The 17,446-nt window shown below is 34.4% G+C and overlaps 2 protein-coding genes across 2 annotated transcripts in view; one reads left to right on the top strand and one right to left on the bottom strand.

Moving 5' to 3' along the window:
- Positions 1–6: 6 nt before the first annotated feature.
- LOC139700669 (uncharacterized) lies at positions 7–17,125 on the bottom strand. Its single transcript, XM_071599129.1, has 7 exons — positions 16,980–17,125; positions 13,620–13,792; positions 9,244–9,625; positions 5,590–5,742; positions 4,782–5,249; positions 4,300–4,549; positions 7–1,116 (listed from the first exon to the last, which is right to left on the bottom strand). The coding sequence occupies exons 1-7, from the start codon at positions 17,001–17,003 to the stop codon at positions 518–520; spliced, it is 2,049 nt and encodes a 682-aa protein (XP_071455230.1). The 5' UTR covers positions 17,004–17,125; the 3' UTR covers positions 7–517.
- GC (gamma-glutamyl carboxylase) overlaps positions 12,721–17,446 on the top strand; it is a 41,681-nt gene continuing 36,955 nt past the window's right edge. Inside the window, exon 1 of the mRNA XM_071599128.1 lies at positions 12,721–12,802. The gene's annotated coding sequence lies outside the window, so the exon portion shown is untranslated. The remainder of the gene's footprint in view (positions 12,803–17,446) is intronic.

Genomic DNA, 17,446 nt, shown 5'->3' with positions numbered 1-17,446 from the left:
ATCCATGGGTAAATATAAAAAAAATCTTTAATCTAATTGTTAATATGTATTTTGTTATCTGTATTCATCCATGCATGTATATTTTTTAAAGAAAAATTGTTTGTTTTTATCCACAAATTATGTGAATATTATGACAATACTTTCCAATGAGGGATCAAAAACCATAGGATATAATTCACAAATAATTATACTGAGTTATTCTTGAACAATGTTTTATGTAGTTTTTGAATTACATATATATTTTATTCTTCAACCTGAATGTATGTATTTATTTACATACTGCAAAAATATGTATCGATAAAACAATTATTAAATTAAAGAGAGGATAAATTAAGTTGTGAAAACATTTTTTGAAGTTATTGTTATCAATTTCAATAAAAAAGACAAGTAATAAATAGAAAATATATTCAATAAAGCTATTTAACTGTATGTTAAATCCATTTTTAGGTTTCATCAAATTGAGCCTGTCTTACTCCATGCTATAAGTTCTTCTCTGCGGTTGAAATTAATCTTGCTCCTAGATAATGAGCTCAGGAGAGTTATAATTTGTTTGCTGGAGTCCATCAATAAGTTTTTTGAAATCATCCAGCTCATTTGATGGTCCTTGATATGTGGTAGTTTTCAATCTCTCATCTTGAAGTTTAAGAATAATATCATTTAAGTCATCCACTTTTATCTGTGTGAGGTTGTTCACAACTGAGTTTTTCTCATTGTTTATACTTTTAATAAATGCCTGTAAATCCTCATCATTCCTCCTTCTTGCTTCATTTGACTGACTTCCATGAGAACTCAATTGGATCTTATTATCAAGAAATACTTCTTTTATTCTCTGCATATTATTTTCTCCTTGGACTTCTGGTAAAACATCTCCATTTTCAGATTCCAGATCTCTAGATTTGGAATTTTTCATTTCATGCAGTTTTTCTTTTGCTTGAATACCCATGATTGCTTCGATTGAGCCTGATTCCTCCAAAGATAGAATAGATGCTGCCTCTTCTAGAAGTTTGACTACATTCTTAATGGATGCACTGTACTCATCTTTGTCAATCTCACCATTCTTGTGAGCTATTTTTGCTAGTTTTTGAAGAGGCTCAAATAACTCATGAAGAATAGTGCCTGAAAAATTACAGAAAGATATTTCAAAAATCATGGTCATGACTGTCTATGGTAAACAATAACACCATACTAATGATAGAAATGCTAACTTTCTGGAGTACATATTGAAAAGCTGAAGCAAATTTCTTCAGTTGCAAATTCAGTTGCAGAAGCAAATTGTAACTTCCCTGAAAGAATGGAAATGGCAATGTACAGGTATATTGATTCTCTTATGCAAAATAAACCATTTTAAAACATAATCAATAAGGTAAATAACTTCTATAGATTTTTGTACTGAGATTCAATTATCCAATATTAGGAAATCAGTAGATATGTGAATTACCCTTCACTTCCAGTCAGTGGTATTTTCTTCCTTCCCATGGCCTCCTGTTTCATCCCTTAGTCCTAATTCAGCTTTAGCAGTTAATGTCTGTAGAAGATATGTTATATATTTGCTTCTAATGCCCTAGAAAAGTTTTCTTACCCTCCAATGATTGACTTGGTTTCTAACTCACAAATGTGCTAAAGCGAGAGCCTCTCCAGCGATGCACCAAATCAATATGATCCAGGTGGTGACTGAATATGTAGCTTTAACTGAGGAATATAATGCGTTTCCTTCAAAAGAATTCTATAATGTGTTTGGTTTTCATCAGAAAAGTGGAAGTCAAAATGGAATATTTATTAGAAAAAATGTGAACATCTAAATAAGATTTTGTGGTTAATTTATCAAAATTAATTGGGAAGAAATTCATCAAATTTTCATTACATACACACAAAAATAAAGATAGAGGGTAGCTGCACTGTGTGATTTGGAATGGTGGAAGTAGTTGAATTTGATTTGTTAACTTTTGAGAATGAGGAGAGAGTTTGGGAGAAGAGGATTAAGGAACACAGTCTACTATTACCGGTCAACAAAGGAGGGCTATGTTATCTGGTACCATGGTCTTCAATGGCTAGCAATTAGGAGGCTGATGGGATGGAGAAAGCAGTGCTGATATACAATAGTAGTGGGAACATATACACTGATTTACTAAGCTTGATCAGACTGTGATGAAACTCCAAATATGTGTGGTTGTTTTTCCAAGGGAATTTGGTTGGTGATGGCTAATGTACTGAATTCCGGAATTTTACAAAGGCATCCTGATCTCTTCTTGGGGTGCTATATGGAGATCATTTTAACTAGAGTATGCCATCCATTGGTTGGGGTGTTAAACTGGGGACCCCTTGGTGCCTTTCACTAAGAGTAGACTCATACCAATTTTCTCTCCACCCTACTCCCAGTCCTTATACTACCTCTGCCAAATTATCTACGTATCTATAATGGAGCAAATTACCTCAGCTGTTGCTCTAATAACTACTACCACTACTTGATTTTTTCAAATGATGTATTCATAGATTCATTTTGTTCTGTATGCAAAATAAATTAAAATTGATAATTTCAAACGCATATAGTATTTAGTAGATGCTAGTGAAAGGTAGTAAGCTGAATTTTATAAATTAAAATTGGGTTGATGATATGAAGAGGATTAAGCTAAATAATTTGCTGAAGTATACCTAGATGGTTACTACATTGTATGCTACTTCAAATAAAGTCTAATAATAGCCTTGATATTCAAGATACATACATTTATTATTCACTATCATGAATCCACCTACAACACACTAATATTAACCTCTGTTTCCGTTACCCAGCTGTTACATGAGTGGTGTCTCCTCAATTCCCTCCTCCTCAATGTTAGTAAATCTTCTTTAATTTACTTTGCTAATAAGAATAAATCAGCTGCTTGCATAACTGTAAATATTGATAACGAACTTATTGTACAAAAAAGTAAATCATGTTTTCTAGGCATCTCTATTGACAGTCGTCTGTCTTGGGATGACCATATTCTCAAACTTCGTAATAAGTTGAGTTCACTCTGTCATCTTATCAGATTCATTAGGCATACCGTCAATACTGAGGTCTTATTGTCTCTTTATTATAGTGAATTTTACTCTCATGTTGTTTATAGTATTCTTTTATGGGGCCCTACACCTAATGCAAATATTATATTTAAAATTCAAAAACGGATCATCCGACTTATTTGCTTTGCTACTCATGCAGCATCCTGTCGTCCCCTCTTTAAAAAATTGAAAATTTTACCCATTCCCTGCGTGTATATGTATTGCGCATCTTTGTATGTCAAAAGCAACTTCTCTAGTTATCTTTCCAATGCCAACGTTCACAATTATAACACAAGGCATTCTGCTGACCTCCACCAAAACTTTGTCAGAACCTGTACCACCGCCCATGGACCTAAACATATGGGCCTCAGGATTTTTAATAAACTTCCTAAAGAACTGAAAGCACAACATAAGCTGCCTATATTTAAGCTCAACCTTCAGAAATATTTACTCTGTAAAATGTTTTATTCTATTAATGAACTTCTTGTCCCATGAGTTTCTTTGTATTTAAACATGTACTTAGTATTTATCATTTCTTTATATAACATTGACGTGTCCTATATCTGTGCTTGTTTTTTACAATTGTACAAATCTGCTGGGCAAATAAAATTACTTACTTACTTACTTAACAAAAAATCTTCAATATTTCTGTGGAATATCTCAGAGTTTTAAACTCCAAGTAATATTTGTAATAATTCAATGGTGCATTTCATTTCCATGATCCTGATCTGTTTCTCCAATAATGAAACATTTATTGATTTGGTTGAGTTTTTCTCAATTGAAATTGCAGTTATAATGGCAAATGTTATGGCATTAAGGATAAACAAAATTTCATGTTTCAGGAACAGCATGTTCTATGTATCAGATCTATTCTTCATTTTGGCTATCCATTTGTGTCTTCTGCTTGATTACTGTACATATTTGACCCTGGAGTGTCCCTAATGTTACTAGCTGCTGTATAATTTTTTTACCTATCACACTTCATCTCCAGTATTGGGACAGCTTATTTTCATCCTTATTCTTTCTTGACCGTGTGACTGTCTGTGCCATAAAAATAGAAAAAATAAGATATTTTCCTTACTTTACCTTTTAAATTGAGGAATCTACTTCCTACTAATTGAAGATTTTTACCATGCAATACAATGAACAATGGCATTTTAGTGAAAAATGTAAAAGGCAGAAAATATAATGTCTTCCTCTTGTATCAGCAGCTAAATTTGGTATCTTAAACTCCAGGTTCCATATTAACGGATAGGTAATTACCTCGAAGACGAGTCAAGCCTGGCTCCACAACATCTGCTACTTTCATGATACTTTTGCAAAGCTCTGCTTTATGTTCTAGCATGATAGGGAGGAAATCAGATAGTTTAAATTTATGGGTATTCCCATACAATTGGCAGAGTGTGAGGCGCAAGCAGGTGAGCATGGAATGATTTGGATGTAATATGGTGGAAAAACGCCTTAACATCTCCTCCATTTCCAAAGAATCATCTGAGCCTGGGATAGCATCTTCCTGTAATGGAAATTATAAATCTAAAAAAATAATAATCCTATATCTCATTAGAGCTCAGATAAACTTTGGATTATTGTGGGTAGTATAACAGACTCTCCCTTGCAAATACTCAATATTGTGTAAATACAAGGGAAAAATATATTTCTCGACAATTATCCCAATAATTAGAGCATAGTATGGATTCATTTTACCAAAATGGCTTTCATTATATGCATTATGGGCCAATATTTACACTCATTCTATTTCCTGGCATCCAGTCTTCAAGGGAATCAAGGAGCATTTCCACTGAGAGTGCACTTCTTTCATCTCCACATTCTCTGCACTTCCATGCTGCCTCTGGATTTAAAGGATCTGTGGATACAACCTTTCCTTCATAGGACTCAGCGCAACATCTGCAAAGTATTGTACTTAAATTTGTTCCCATCTCCATCGGATCAGAGCACCGAAAACAGTTACAGTCAAAGAATTTTGTGAGATGAAGAAATTTTCGTCGTTCCATTGTTGGTGATAAGGTATGTGCATAGGAAGTATTAAGGGGCTGGCCTCGAGAAACTGCCACTGAAACCCTTCCCACCATATTAAATTCTGAATCAATGGTATGGGCAATATTGGGTACACAGCAATGGGAGAATATTGCCAGGCAAGGGTATAAGCATTGGGCACTTCCTCCTCGCCCAGAGCGAGCTTCAAAGGCATTCACCTGAAAATAAATGAAAATTCATGAAATGAAAATTACTGTTATTATCAATGCTTGGAGTGTAAAGTTTAAAAAAAAGAGAAGAGAATAACAAAAAAAGTTTTTTTTAGTTGGCGACAGAAATTTGTAACTATCCTGAGGTTCAATCTTCCTTTCAAATAATATTTTAATGAAATCATTGCTGCTTCTTGTAATGTAGCCAAATTACTTTGAAAGTGTGCATAGGTTCACTGAATGGCAATATTAAACCTGTGACTCTTTTTCATGATTTTCATGAGTACAAATATGCATAACTTCACTTTCAAGAATCAATCTGAAAGCTTATCAAATAATAACAACTTACCTGAAGTACCCCACAAGACCAGAGGATATCATCATCACTATATTTTTCAGCAAGGTGACAGGCCTTACGAAGGAAACCAGAGACATTAATCAAATCAGAATGCCAGTTAAGAGTATCCCTTCTCTTTTCTAAGTGTGCTTCCATAGGTTCAACCTAAGGTTAGAAATTTTGAGAACAAAGAATTTGATTTGTAGTGGCAGTTATTGTAAAAAAGCCATGGATCCACCATATTTAATAGTTCTCTCTACCAAAAACTTTGCCAATGCTTCACTTACCAATACCTAGATTGCTACATGCGATTTTTACCTTAGAATTTATGTGATTGATTGTCTAATAAAACTATATATGATTAGCAAATGCCATGCTACAGTCTTATAGATTGTATAAAACCATCATCCCTCCCCATGGAATATAGCCTTGGTATGATTAGGGCTTGTAGGTTCTGATGACCCCTAGAGCTGTGCTGGTAGGAGTAGTAATAATTGCTCCTGGTAGGGTTACCCATGCCAGCTAGGAGGAAGGGTAGGAGTTAGATGAAAGGTAGTCTCCACAGAGATTGTTCCTTAGTGAGGTGGTTGCCAAGGCATCGTGTGACCGCAGTGAGGTAGCCATTTGAGCGATGGTGTCACATTGAAAATGCTACAGAGGAAGGCAACAAGAAACCACCTCACTTATCAATCCCATGAATCTATGATAGACATAAATATAGAAATGAGTCCTGGTGTCTATAAAACCCATCCCACTGGACTGTGCAATATTCCAGACAGCAGGAGAGGCAAAACTTCTTTGAGTAAGCTTTTACCTTCACTCCTTTTGGTTTCCAAGTTTACTGAATCAAAATGCTCAAATGCTTTGACTGTCCAGGACAGAATGAAATTTAAAGCAAACCAGTTTTGCATTCTCAAGATGCAGTTTCATTTTGCCTGAAGTGTCAGAAAAAACACAATCGTTTTGGAAATCAATTCAGAATTCCTTGTAGCAATACCATTGAAGAGCATACTAAATAATTGGGAATTCTTTGAAGCAATTGACCCTCACAGACAGATAATGGCCTAGCACTCACTGTGCTACCAAGAAGGTTCCATTTAAAAGAAATATGCAATTACAGCTCCATCAGACAAGGTTTTAGCTGTCATGTTGCATTTCACACAATTGGTCTTTTGAGTTTTCAATTTTGATAGCTATCTCAGGCTGACATAAGGTCCCTGCCATATGAGCGATTTCCTGTGGGGCATTATGAGACTTAAAAAACACTGAGTCTCTCTGCACTTCACCTGCCAGATTAGATTTTTATAATCACTGGAATGAATTAAACAAGCTGATCACTGGACATGGAGAGGTGGCTGCTTTTAGGAAATCTAGAGGTCATTTGCTTCTTGAGGAGATGGTCTGCTGTGAAGGCTCTTGTATTCTCATTGCACTCCATTGAATGTGTAATTTAAAGGAAAAAAGGATGCATAATTCCTTGAGCATATTCCAAAATGTGCTTTCAAAAGAAACATTAGCAACTGGCCATATAAGAATTAGTCACTGTAGAAAAGCATTAGGGTGCTCAAAAGAGGGGAAATAACTTATATGAAAAATACATTTCATTCAAGGAAAAGTGGCCGCTTCTTAAGGTGATAGCTGAGTGGAGGTGGCCATTTAGGCAGGTGCCCTTTTATTTTTATATATTCTCTCTTCATGTATTATGTACAACCTTGATATGGTGGAGGGTCTTACAAGTTCTAATGACACCTAACTTGGTACTGGTGAGAGGAATGCTAATTATATTCTATTAGAATGCCTTGTACTAGACAAATTGAAAACTTAAGAGCCAAATGAAAAGTACTTCGTAGTTCTGAAAGTCTCTATACCTTGGTAAACCAGCTGCAAAGGTGTGATCCCAAAGGGTGGTCATCAAAAGAGTACAGCATGTGAAAAATATTGGAGAAGGCAAAGGGAGACCATCTCGAATATAGTACCATGAGAATATGAAGGAGTTGAATAATAGAAAAATAAAAGTTAGAGCTTGTGGACTATATGGTTACATTTAATGGGAAGTAGTCAATGTGGACAGAAGAGTTCCTTAGAGTAATTTGAATACCAACCTAGAAAAAGAGTGAGTCAACAGAACCATCACTCCAATATGTATTCCATGCAGCAAAAGCAGTACCCACTAAGATCACTAAACAAAGGTTGAATAAATAGGATAAACACCTACTTTGGTGTAAATCAATGAATTTAGAAAGTAGGGAGGATAAAATGGCATCATAGCAGTAATACATATATTATTAGAAAGAAATATGGAGAATTATTTTTATTTGCTGCGAATATTGTAAGAATAAATTTGATAGAGTAACTTAAAAAATAATTAATTGAAAGTATAACAGAATAAAGCAGTTTGGTAGCTTATTGAGTAGAGTAGTCTGCCATTGACCATTAAAATGAGTTCAAAACAGGGTGATTACTTTGGAAACTATCAGCTACACTCAAGATGTATGATTCTTTGGCTACCAGCTTTTCCTGGGAAACTGCAGATGGCACAGAAAAAGTAACCCATCATTCTAATGGGTGGAAGTCACACACCATAGGGCTTACTTACCTTACATATTAAGAACACTATCCTCAGCCATCAAAGAACTTTTGGGTTGATTACAGTGGTTGGTTACGTGATCCGGAGTAAAGTGAAGGTAATCATCTCATCGAAAACCAGTACACAAATTGGACCGCATAATTATGAGTAATGGACATGCAGTTTAGAAAGGGGTGTGGGACAGTGTTGTCTGCTATGGCTCATGGCTTATGGATGACTATACTTCACAGAAATGCTATGTAAAGATTGTGGATGGAAATAAAAATATACATTGAGCCGATCAGACTACTTAAAGTTTTGGATCATGAAGTTTTAGTTAACCATTAGTCAAGTTAACCAATAGTCATGGTTGAATGGATGAAAGGATAAGTGTAAGAGACTTGGGATGAGGATAAAGTATTAAAAAACAAAAGTATTGAGATATTTTAGTATTAGGAAGGTGAAGTTAAGTATGACAAGTTGAAGGGCATAAGTGAAAGCAGGTGAAACAGCTAACATATTTGGGAGCTATTTAACCATAAAATGGGCATAGTTTGGAGATGGCTCTAGGAAAAACTAGGGCCTAAGTAAAGACCTTGAAATGGAGTTTAGATATTTCATTGGTGATGAGATAGAATAAACATGGGCTGGTGGTAATAGATAGATGGACAGACTGGGGATTGGAATGGAGTTGGATGGCAGAAATAATATCACTAGAAAGGACAACAAATGAAAAAGGGTTAGTTAAGATTGGGAAAGAGAAGAGGTTGTCAAGGGAAAGTGCAGGGCTTCATGCATTAGGAGGAGAATGATAAGTGTTCAGAGAAGTAGTAAGAAAGAATACTTATGCTTTTTGATTTCATGAGAAAAATAGAAACAAAGAGGAGCTAAAAATGGTAAAAGTGTTAGGCAAAAGGTGTTTAAATAAAGTATGAATATCTACCAAACGACTCTATAATGATTCATGTTTTCAGAGATCCAAAACTTAACTCTAATCAATAAATTATATATCTTAATTAATAATTATGCATTGTCATAATAGTACTAATATGCTGAGTCATCATGGTTAATTATCATCTTAAAGTTCATTTGAAAATTACCTCTTCTGCCCAGCGTGCTGGGTCTTTATCTTTGGCCAGTAGCAAGCGAAGTGGAGTGATGCACTGAAGCATGGGATTGTCGGCTATTTTAGCACAACCTGAATCACCACTTCCTCCAATGCATGCAGGATTCCACACAAAATGTATCTTTGCTGCAGCAAATATGGGGCATTCATTTTCAGCATGGCATGCCTTACGTTCACAATCAATAGAGCAGACTGGCCAACTACATACTGTACAGCGTCTCAGGTCTTGGCTTGATTGTATGGGTGAAAGACAGCCAAGGCAAATGGGCGGTGAATAATGCTTGGGGCCAAATGCAACTGGTTTCTCCCGGACCACCACTTCTCCTGCCTCCAAATCCCTTACTGCAATTGCATAGCTAGAAAATAATAGTGACATTAATAGAAAAAAGGAAGGTCATGGGTGGAATCCCTCTGAGAAAAGCCATGATTTTTCATTTAAAAAACCAATACCAGTCCATTTAGCTTGGCGGTTAAGCTTTCCTTTCTAATATGCATAACGGGGTTGAATCTTACGTAGAGGAATGAATTTTGTGTTTTCCCATTATAATTTCTCAGCTTTGAATATATAGTGCATTATGGGCACTTTAATAACCTAGTTACTCCGACCAATGTTTATATGAACTCATACTATATTGGGAAGCTGGTTGGTGAGGTGACTAGTGTGCTATGAGACATTAAACTGTGGATCCCTTGGTGTAATTTGTTAAGAATAGGCTAATGCTAGCACTGAGTTTCTCTCCACTCTTACCCCATTCCCTGAAAACCCTACCTATACCACCTATCCTTAATGATGAAAATTACCTTAGCTATTTGTCACTTTCATTAATCATGTCTATTAACTTATATTATTTATTTGACCTTATGTACCTGTATGTATTTGCTATAAAAACTTGCTTGTATATCTTAATAGTTGCATAATGAAAATACTCTGTTAATTTTGCTAAATGCTAGTTTTGGTACACAGGAATTTTAAGTGCTCCAACAATTCCGGTCATTTCTCACAACACAATGTTTATGCCTCAAATGGGATTTGAATCTGAAGTATTTGAGTGAGCTCAAGATTTCTCTACCCACCAAGTAGAAATATCAACCCCAACAGTAGAAATATCAAGTTTCTTTCAAATGATGATCAGACCAGTCCTTGAAGTTATTAAAAAAAAGAAGGCCTAGCATCAGCAGGGAGGATACAGCCTTACAAAGAATGTGCTTGTTTGTTCCTGGAGGAATGGGAAAGTAATCAAATGAGAATGGTGAATAGTAGTAAAGCCTCTCAATTTTCTTCTTGAAAAATGTTGCCTGGATTTTATTGGAAAAAACAACATTTTTCTTTTCTTCTGTTCAGTAAAGCAGCAGCCAATTTGAAATATGTAGGTATTTGAAAAAAGTGAATAAAATTTAACTTTAATCTTTTTAATAATGCACGAAGAATACATATGTATTCAAGACTTTAGCCAATTGAACCATATTGAGAAATTATTTGTTCAATAATTTGGAACATATTTTTAGAGGTAAGTCATCTATGAACTTGGGCATCTTGAATTGTGAGACTCATTAAAAAATTCATGGTTTTTTGATAGGTACAATTGTATTTAATAAAGAACAGAGGAGGCTATTTACCTAGAAACAATTTTTTAAACTAAAGTGCCATTTTTTTATACCTTTGCTGATATGCAAAAATTTAGCATTGTGTTCCTTGTTAAATATAATCAAATTCTACAGATATATTCCATTACTTGTTTGAAAAACAAAACTGCACCAAAATATTGTTTTTAAAAGCAAGGTAAAGTTAACAAAAATACATAAAATTGGGATAACTATATAAACTGCAGTCACATATGTAAATTGAAGGGACATTGGGTGGTCACTATACTTTAAAGACAGTTGTATAATGTTGATTGAGACAAAGGGAGAATTCATACAAGTACCACCTGAAGACTTTCATTCTAAGCAAATGTAAAATGTTTTTAGGCATCATTTGTGGATGCAATTTACTAGTATTAAAGGCATTGTACTTTTGAAGGATTTTATTAAACACAATATTTTCAGTTTTTTAATATCCTTTACAATGCATTGCCTATTTAAGAATAGCATTCAAGCATTGAAACTAAGGTTGGTGGTTAATAAAATCTTGGGAAAAGTACATATAGTGTGCTAATTCCAGTGCTACTCTAAACTCTACTTGTAGTATCAAATAGCTTTTTAAAGAGAAATTAATCACTACTGATATTTGTAAAAGTAGGGGTATGTATGATTTTAGATGGTGGATGAAGGAAAGAGACTGAATTCAATTAGCAATTGCTACAATAAACCACCATTGCATAAAACCCAAGAGTTGAGAATTGCACATATAGCTGCAAAATAGGAAAATGGTATCCAAGTGGGGGCATGAAAACCATCGAAAAATTAGGCAATGTTTGGTCATTGGTTGAACAGTTTAAATTTGGGGAATCGAAGTTTTCTTGAGTTCTCCCCAGGGGCAGGTTTTTTATTTTCAATATGTTCATTGCCAATTCATTTCAGGGTACTGAAATAGTGTCATGAGGCATTAACTAATATCCTAAGAATAAGATTAATTAGAAGTACTGTCAATAGCCAATAATGTGAAGCAGATAGTGATATGAGGACAAAGTAGAGATTTAAATGGAATGATAACTCCTGAGGGCCAGTCGATCACCAGAGAATCTACTGGCAATGGGTGTTTGGATGCTGCTGCAATTATACTTGTTTTGGAGCAGCTCAAGATAATGAGCGGTAACTAGGTATGGTAGGGATGCAATATAAAGGAAGATAAAAGTAGAGGGAGAGTGAGTGTGTTTGTAAGACAATAGGTATCTAAGGAAAAGCTTCAAAGGAGAAGCATCAAAAGAGGAAGTTGTAATGCCATTTCAATAGCAATGCTAATTTCATTGTGCAAGCTATGATTTTGAAAGCTTAACACCTTTTGAAAGTTGATTTGTGGTAACACTTAATAAGTTATTTAAAAAATATAAATGCATATTTACTTGACTCAATTAAAATATATGCATTAACTCAACCCAGTAAAACTGAAAATGTAACTTTTCATGTTCTGGATGAACCTAAATACTAATATCATTTGATTTAATGGTATTGCAATAGCATAATTGATATAAATTGCTAAACATATATAATTAAACTTTTCTTTATTCACATTTCTATTGATATCTATGTACAAACTCTTAATACTGTTCCATTTTGGTTAGGTGCGACAAATAACCTAATTTTAGATTAAGACAGGGAAATTGGAAATTACCCTCATTTACTAGTTTTTTTATAGAGAGAGTCCTATCAACCCAATTTTTTTAACCCCTACTGCATTCATACATTGTTTCATTAATGTTCTTCCACTCCTGAAGCTTTTAATATTCATTGTCTAAGTCTTTCAGAAGAGTGTGCAGTTGATTCAGCCCTGGCTGATGGCATCATATAATAGAATAAATAGATTCAGGAGAGGGAAAACATATGTGGGGTTCATACAAGCCAATTTTCAAGTACAGTGACTGATTTTGGTACAGGTAAGTCCAAATTTAGGATACTGCCCATTGAGGCTAGTGCTTCTCATAGGCACATAGATGTAATAAACCTTCATTACATGATTGGAGGAGAGAAAAAAGGCTTCATTTCCTCTCCTCAGCCCAATAATATTTCCCCTAGAAATTGCTATAAATGTATGCCTCCTCTCTGAGGGAGAATTATTTTACTTGTAATCCAATATGGACTAAATCCACCTGTGAGGCGGACTACTGAGTGTCTGCCAGCTGCAAGGAACAAGAGCACCTTGGAGGAGGTATGGAGGTTCATCCTTACAATCTCTGTCCAGGCCCACATTTATTGACTTTGGTCATCTCACAGCAAGAATTGGTGTTTCAAATTGGGTTGGCCCTTTCCCTAATGGCTTGGAAATATTCATAGTAATATTTGATCAACCTTAATCAGCTGAGAAACATGTCTTTTTCATCCAAATTTAATTAACTAATAGGGCTTCACTAAAACTTAGGATTCCTGGAAAATTTTCTGTACTAGCAATTATCCCTTCACCTCTGGCATGTAGCAATTACTTTCCCATTTTTGAATTAGCCCCTGAATGACTACTTCTAACAATGGGTTTTAATGGAATGAAACGTCCTCTTATCAATAAGACAGGTAATATTATAGACATTTATAGGCTTTACCATATACTACATGCATAAGAGAATCTAATGTAATTTTTTTTTTAGTGGGAAACTTTAAGCAGAGGAGGAATTCCTTATGTTTCAGATTAGATGATGTCAAGGAAAAGTACATCATTATGGACCAGTTGAAGTAGAATCCATACTTTAAAAAATAACCTACCGACCAAGGGTCTCATTATGCACAATTTTGAATGGGCAGCATTCTTTTATGTGTTTCTCCCAATGCTTTTTTTGATGCTCTGCTGTGCAATATGCAACCTGCTTACATGCTGAGCATATATTGGTGGAAGGTTGTGAGCAAATTGAACAAATTATTTCTTTATCTGATGATGCCTGTTAAAGCAAGAAAACATGAATAATTTTTATGTTCATACCATCATAATTAATATGATACATGAATGAAACAAAAATCCACAAATAACTGGATTATGCCACCTGAGAACTTTAGTGACATATTTACATCTTTGCAATTTTATTTAAAATTAATAAAACAGAATCTACAAAGTTTATGGAGCATTAAATGAAAACAATAAAACTATTGCTCTGCACTCAGATATTTTCCCCAATATTTCACAATACTTTTTTCAAGGTAAATGTAAGAAACTCCTTATGTTTTTAATTCTGTATACAAAAAACAAAATTGGTATCTATTCCCTTAACTCTATCATCATCTATACTCCAGGGGAAGGCTTAACATCTATTATGGCATTTTAGAACTAAAGAATCAAAATTAGGACCCAAGGAAATGTATATCAAATTATATAACAAATTACCCAAAAGGATGATGGATACTTAGGGAACTACTGCTTTAAAAGATAAATTAAAAAGCTCTTTTCATAAGGTACTCTGTTGACGAATATCTCAACAATATTCCTGATCTTTGAGTACATACCTGTAGTTTATAGCAATGCTCTTAGTGTAGTTTATGTTGATGCTCAGTGATATTTAATAGACATTTTTGTGTAAGTTAAATTTAATAGGTGAGTGTCTGTTCTGCATTTAACATAATTGCTAGTACCATATTTTATATCTCAATTGAGCCTCTATGCATTTTACTCCTTTTTGATGTGCCTTGTATCATGTACATATACCACCCACCTAGTATTTTTGAAATATGATCTTTGAGCAAATAAAACATATTATTATTATTATTATGTTAGATACAATCTTATACTGGGGATATCAATCGCCATATTGTATCACTAATTTTGATATTATTCATAGCAGAAGATGCTCATCAAATTCTTCATTTGATAAGCACCATTATTAAGATTAGTTAGTAATGAATTTATCAATTGGTTAGTAGTGAATTTATCAACTGATTATTACCGAATTCATTAATTGGTTGGTAGTGCATGTATCAATTGGTTAGTAGTGAATTTATGTATTGATTTTTTGATACAGTAACCCTGTAAATCATTGACAGATATGATTTTATTTCACATATTACTTTGTAATGTCTCAGTCAGATTGGTAGACCTGCATATCTATTCGTTAAAAAGAATTTTAATTATCAAGTGTAAAAACAACTTGTACAGTCAGGATTAAGACTGTAATTAGAATGCATTGATTATATACATAGAAAAATAAATTCAATTATTGAAATTCAGTTTTATATGCCAAAGGACAATAGCATACTTTTTACTAAAGGAAAAATATACATGCTATGAGGGACATCAAGTGGATCCAAGTCAAAAGATTTCACATGAAGTGTGTACCTATGTAACATACAAAACTATACTCATGCAAACAATTCACTGCCAGTGCTAGTTAAATATTAACAGGCTGAGTGGAGAGAGTGAAAGGCTTCCACAAAGGTAGAGCTTCTTTAGAGTGAATTTTTTTCAGTTTTCAAGAGGACTGAGAATATGTGAAGCCAGTGCATCATCTACTCAGTTAAAAATAAACCCTGCATACTCTTGGTAAACAGAATAAATGTTTACTACAATTCTTCAGCCTATCGATTGAAATGCCCATCTATCAAAGTTTGCTAATTCAGTAAGTGTCCATGCATTCAAGCCATTCCTTTTATAGACACTTACCAGTGTGCATTGGATCTGAACTTTGATATTAAGGTTGATTGCTAGCTGAAATCCACAAAAAGAGAGAATTGTGCTGTCATTTTAATTTTGTAGAGTTCGTTACTTCATAGACCTATATCATAAAACAATATAGAAATACTGGAACTCAAACATGTCTAATGCATGGCAGGAAAATTAGCCTCACAATTTTGAATGTATTTTCTGACCTCAAGCTGAGGAAAGTCTTTACTTTAAAACATACTTTATTCAATTGATGAATTTTTTACGACAATTTTCATCAGATTTAAGAATTAATATATTATGTACTATTTATCTAGATGGTATTTAATATGGTTGCACCATTTATCAAAATGAATGAAGTATATTATATTATTTCATGATTAAGGAGCTTATTCAGCTGACCCTTTTTGATGTGCAGAAGCCATGAATTGATTGTATCCTGAAGTTCAAAGAAATGATCCAGTAAAAAGAAATAAAACACTGTGAGGGTATTAGAAGGTTGTGGGCCAGTTTCAGTTATTGTTGAATTAGTCATAAATAGTATTTCTCCTTTATGGGTTCCAATACTTGTAACTGAACCAACTACAGACTAGTCCCTACTGATTGTTTCAGTTCTGCTGTCACCCCTTATGCTTTACCATTCCTGCTTACTACTGGTGTAATTGCAATTGACATGTGGAGCCCACTCCAATGGTCCAGCCACATTACCTCTCAAGTAGGCTGAACTAGTGGAGGAGGATGGTAAAAGTAATTAATGGGAGTGAAGACAGAGGCATAAGGATATTTGAGACAGAGAGAATAAATATAGCCACGCTACTTTGGGTTAACCTCAGGAATGAGACACAATCCAAGTTAAAAATTATCACTTATTGCTGTGAGTGCGTCCAACCCTCGCAGAGCCTGAAATGTACATTTTCTGTCTGCTTAAGTCAGGGTGCATTCAAATTTGTAGCTGTCGCCTGTTCTAATTTCGTTAGCCTCAACCAGTATTTTGTAGTATCCTGATGAAATTCTTAAAAAGAGGAAAAAATCTAGTAAGAGGCAATGACGTCAAGATTAGTTGAAAACTTTAATTAAGTTGATAGCTCTTTTTGGTGGAAAGAAAGACTATATAGGAAGGTCTCGGGATGTGGGAGCGAAAAATAACGTGGAATATAGAAGAAGACTAACTGGGAGGATAAAGTTGAGAGAGAAATACGGTATAAATTAGAATTCCCACAGTTCTGCGTTATTCATTCGAACAACAAAGAAACATTTACAGTGCATATGGTAGTCGCATCTACAAGTTAGAATTGCCTTAGAAGTATCATGCTATGGCATATAGGTACACTTATGTACAGCACAAGTGATCTTCCATATCAGAAATGTGGAATATATGTAAAACGAAGACTTCGCCCAGGTTATTTTTTGCGATGACTTAGGTTTTTCATTGGAAATACAAGTTCGCCTGTCGGTATACTTAAAGTGTCACTACTTACGAGGTCAGGCATGTATTTGTCCATCGTAATTAGTTGACGAGATCCTAACGTGACAGAAACACTGAACTCTTTGAAGTCGTTCTTTTTCACGAGGTTACCATACGGGAATAGGTACACGGGAAGGAAGTTTATTTATATCATCAGACTACCAAGTCAAAATCGGCAGTTAACATTGATTTTAAAACACTGGGCGATTAAAAATGCATAAAATAACCATAAAAATACTTATTGCTAGTGGAGTTCAGGTGATACATAACAACGCATACTAAAAACGAGAAAAACAAGGGCTACTTGTTTGGAATAGCTTTAAGACTTGCAGTCACAGTATCAAAGTTAGTCATCGATCAATGAAAATATTATGAAGAAACGATTGAATTGAAAACTAGAATTTGAAGCGAAGTTAGGACGGAAGCTTCCATCGCATTTATTGCCATTCACTTGGCGAAATTAATGTCAGGGGATTTTCC

This window comes from Hetaerina americana, unplaced genomic scaffold, assembly GCF_022747635.1.
Source record: "Hetaerina americana unplaced genomic scaffold, ioHetAmer1.1.p SCAF_106, whole genome shotgun sequence".
NCBI classification, from domain to species: Eukaryota; Metazoa; Arthropoda; class Insecta; order Odonata; family Calopterygidae; genus Hetaerina; species Hetaerina americana.
Note: the sequence above shows the minus strand (reverse complement) of the source record. Positions and strands in the feature narration are given on the sequence as shown.